Source organism: Triticum aestivum, chromosome 4B (genome assembly GCF_018294505.1).
Source record: "Triticum aestivum cultivar Chinese Spring chromosome 4B, IWGSC CS RefSeq v2.1, whole genome shotgun sequence".
Classification (NCBI taxonomy): Eukaryota; Viridiplantae; Streptophyta; class Magnoliopsida; order Poales; family Poaceae; genus Triticum; species Triticum aestivum.
In genome coordinates this window covers 189,081,179-189,085,562 of record NC_057804.1, presented here as the reverse complement: position 1 = coordinate 189,085,562, position 4,384 = coordinate 189,081,179, and the positions used below count along the sequence as shown (strand labels likewise).

General features: G+C 53.5%; 1 protein-coding gene across 1 annotated transcript; it reads right to left on the bottom strand.

Annotated features, from left to right (window-relative positions):
- Nucleotides 1-3,192: 3,192 nt before the first annotated feature.
- On the bottom strand, nucleotides 3,193-4,097 carry LOC123094710 (protein DMP6-like). Its single transcript, XM_044516647.1, has one exon. It carries the CDS (start codon nucleotides 3,969-3,971, stop codon nucleotides 3,348-3,350), a length of 624 nt encoding a protein of 207 aa, XP_044372582.1. The 5' UTR covers nucleotides 3,972-4,097; the 3' UTR covers nucleotides 3,193-3,347.
- Nucleotides 4,098-4,384: the final 287 nt, after the last annotated feature.

Genomic DNA, 4,384 nt, shown 5'->3' with positions numbered 1-4,384 from the left:
CCACATAGGGTGGCCCCTATATTGGAGTGGCTGCACCCCTCGCATAATGCACGTGGCCATGACTCCGATCATGGTCAATCCAGAGTGGGCCAGTAACCTAATCCGGCCCATCAGATAATGGATGCTCCTATCATCTTCCCGTTGAGGCTCCGCGGGCGCCAACTCAGGCGTTTCTTCGAGGGAGCATTGCTGAACTCCGGGAGGCCGATCCGAACTGGATCCAGCAGAGGGGCGTCCTCCATGTAGAACCATTCCGAAGGCCAGTCTTCGGACGCCTTCTTCGGGGTGCCGGATAGATATCCGGTCCCGGCGATGCGCCATATTTTGGCTCCGCCCACTTGATATATCGACCCCTCATGAGAACGGGATACAAGGCAAAACAATCTCTTCCACAGCGCAAAATGGGGCTCGATGCCCAAGAACAGCTCGCAAAGAGCTACGAAGCCCGCGATGTGCAAAATGGAGGCGGGCGTGAGGTGGTGAAGCTGGAGTCCGTAGAACTCTAGGAGCCCCCGGAGAAACGGATGTATGGGAAATCCGAGTCCCCTTATTAGATAGGGGACAAAGCATACCCGCTCCCCTTTGGAGGGGTTGGGGACGCTCTCCGCCTGCTTTCCACCCTTGTAGGTGGCTAGTCCGGCTCGAACCGGAACCATGAAAGCCGGGGGAAGATATCCCTCGGTTTGGAGCGCCACTAGCTCGCTGTGTGGAACTGAGCATCTCCCCCAATCTCCTGGCTTAGGGCTGGGAGCGCGAGAGGAGGAGCCGCGTCGACTATCCATGATGGAATGGATTTTTGTCAGAGGCGCTTCGATGAGAACTTGCGGATGGAGGATGGTGTGAGCTGGATCTAGATCCTCGCCTCTCTTATAGGCGGCTCGTTCGCACGGCTAGGGGGTAAAATATAAAAATACCCCAGCCTTTCGCATTCGTACGACACGTGGAAGAAGGCCATTATTGGGCGTAGAAGCCAAGGAGCGCAACATTTATAAGGAAGCCGGACACTATTCGACGGGAACATGAAGTTTAAAGGAGAACCCACCTTGCAACGCCGAAGACAATATACGCGCCGGACTCGTCGTCGCTCAAGCCCGGTTCGGGGGCTACTAAGGGAGTTCCGGACTAGGGGGTGTCCGGATAGCCGAACTATCATCATCGGCCGGACTCCAAGACTATGAAGATACAAGATTGAAGACTTCGTCCCGTGTCCGGATGGGACTTTCCTTGGCGTGGAAGGCAAGCTTGGCGATACGGATATGTAAATCTCCTACCTTTGTAACCGACTTTGTGTAACCCTAGCCCTCTCCGGTGTCTATATAAACCGGATGGCTGTAGTCCATAGAACGAACAACAATCATACCATAGGCTAGCTTCTAGGGTTTAGCCTCCTTGATCTCGTGGTAGATCCACTCTTGTAACACACATCATCAATATTAATCAAGAAGGATGTAGGGTTTTACCTTCATCAAGAGGGCCCGAACCTGGGTAAAACATCGTGCCCCTTGTCTCCTGTTACCATCCGCCTAGACGCACAGTTCGGGACCCCCTGCCCGAGATCCGCCGGTTTTGACACCGACGGGGGCCTTGGCTTTCGAGGCCCGGAGGCGTTTAACCAAGCTATGCTCGCCAAGCAAGCATGGAGGATGATGCAGGAACCGAACTCTCTATGTGCGAGGGTTCTGAAGGCTCGGTACTTTCCCGAAGGATCTATCCTAAATGCAACTTGTCCAGAGGGAGGCTCTTACTTTCAAAAGCATTCTACATGGCAGGAACCTTCTGTTGGATGGGCTCATATGGAGGATTGGGGATGGAGCACGTGTGAAAATACATCATGATAACTGGATTCCCCGAGAAGGAAGTTTACGACCACTGGGCCAAGTCTATGTTAGCGGAATAACACGGGTTAGTGACCTTCTTGACGCGCAAGGCACTGCATGGGACCAAGCAAAGCTGCACTCGATGTTTTCTCCTGACGATGTGGCCGATATCATGCAAATCTCGATTGGGGGGCCGATGATGGATGATTATATGGCCTGGAATTTCACAAAGGATGGAGTCTTCACGGTGCGGTCGGCATATCATTTGTGGATGGCTCAAAAACGGCTTAAGACGGGCCGACCGGAAACATCATCTACGGTGATGGACCATAAGTCATGGATGAACTTATGGGACACCGTCGCTCCGGGGAAGGTCAAAACCCACATGTGGCGGCTCATCCGGAATGGACTAGCAGTGGGTGTGGAGCTTCAGAGGAGGAAGATAAAGGAGGGAGTGCGATGCGTTGCGTGTGGGAGGGAGGAGACTAATTATCACAGGTTCTGGGGCTGTTTTCACTCAGTAAAATTTTGGAAGATTATGCAATCGGAGATGGGGTACCGGTGGCGATCCCGCCGGAGTCAGCTAGCCCCCAGACTGCATTATCGAGGTGGCTATTGTCTTGGTTCGCGGAGGCGTCCGATGACGAAAAAGCTGTACAGGTCCAGGGAGTATATGCATTGTGGTTGGCGCGAAACAATGCAAGAGAAGGACAAAGGATTGAAGAGGCGGAAGCAATAGCGAGAAGGGTCTGTCACTTAATGGAAGAGCGGCAATCTATCCATGGAAGAAAGAGCAAGCAGGTTCACGGGGGCCAACGGGAGAGATGGAAGCCTCCGGATGACAGATGGACAAAGGCGAATGTGGACGGGGCTACATCAATAGTAGGAGAGTTGGGAGGCGCCGGCGTGGTGTTTAGGAACCAGGAAGGTGCGTTCTTGGGAGGAGCTTGCCAGGTGTTACCCAGCTGCAACGATCCGGTTAAAGCAGAGCTGGGCGCATGCAAAAGAGCTGCACAGCTTGCAGCACAACTCAACGTACAAAATCTCCATATTGAGATGGACTGCTCTGTGATTGTGGACAAGCTAAGAAGCCACGAAAAGGATCTCTCGCCGCATGGACCGATTATAGAGGAGATCAAGCAGCTCCTGAACTCCAGGGATCGGTGGAAGATTTCGTGGGTGCGACGATCAGCGAACGGGGCTGCGCATCGATTAGCTAGGCACGGTGTCACGAATAATTTGTGTAACGTGTGGTTAAATGAACCACCTGACTGCATTTTGCAGGTTATTTCGGACGAAATCCCTACGTGGGAAAGTTAAATAAAAATTAGAGTGAATTTCAAAAATAAATAAATGGAATTAAGACCGGAAGAGGTAACACAAAGCATAGCTCTCACTACCTCGTAATATGTTGTAGGTCAAAGCACAAATTTTAGAGGAAAATGTGAAGAAACTAACACCAACTGAAGCGGAAATTTCTCGGTGGCTCTGGTGGTGTGCGAATTATTTCCGAAATAAAACAATATTGATTCATGACGTGCCTGCGACGGGGAAGCCGATTCCCCGGCGCGTGGACGGGAACATGGCGAACAGGAAGCTCCCCGCCGCTCCGGCCGACATGGGCACTGCGGCGAGCAGCTGCCTCGTCGTGGCGGACTCCACGGGGTAGAAGCACGCCACGACGTTGCTGTCCACCATGGCCACGGCCAGGAACACCACGAACGACAGCACCCCGTGCAGCACGTCCCTCGCGCGGAGCCGGTATCTCTCGTCCCGCGGTGGCATCTGCTTGGCGCTGTCGATGAGTCGCAGGCGGCCGCTGGGCGTCACGAAGCCGTAGCGCACGGTGCCCGTCTCGTCGCGGTAGCTGTCGGTGAAGCAGAGGAGGAAGCACGAGAGGGCACAGGCGCCGATGAGGCAGCCCGTGAGCGCGCGGTTGGCGGCCGTGCAGGTGCCGTCGGCGGTGAAGGTCGGCGAGAGGAATTCGAAGGCCAGCACCGCGCCGGTGGGGAGGTGCTTCGCGAGGTCTGCGGTGCTGCTCAGGGCCTTGCCTACGACGGTTGTTGTCTGTGTCCGGCCGTCTGCATTCCCGAGCAGTGGAGCCTGCTGGGCCGCCGGGGACGACTCGGGGTCGACGGCTGGCCGGGACGACATTGGATTGGAGCAATGGGATTAATAGAGCTGTGTAGTGCAGCCTTCAGATTTATTGCTCCAATTCGGTAGCACTTTACGTGCCATGTGTGCAATGGAATATTTGTTCACGTGATGAACAAGGCCTCGTTATGCTTGGACTGAACAAGCGAAGAACTTTTGTGACTTGCGATTTGGGACTACCTAAGAGCAACTTGGTGACTTGAGATTTGAGATTACCACATAGCATCTCTAGTTCTTCCTTGGAACTTAGGCCCCGTTTGGAACATCGAATTCCTATTGAAAAAAATAATCAACACTGCTGTTTGGAACAGAGGAATGGCTTACCAAGATTCCTATATAATGTGGCTGTCAATTGGAATTTTGTGTGGCAACTACTATGAGATTGCATCCCTTCGAGGACCGAAATGCTTAAG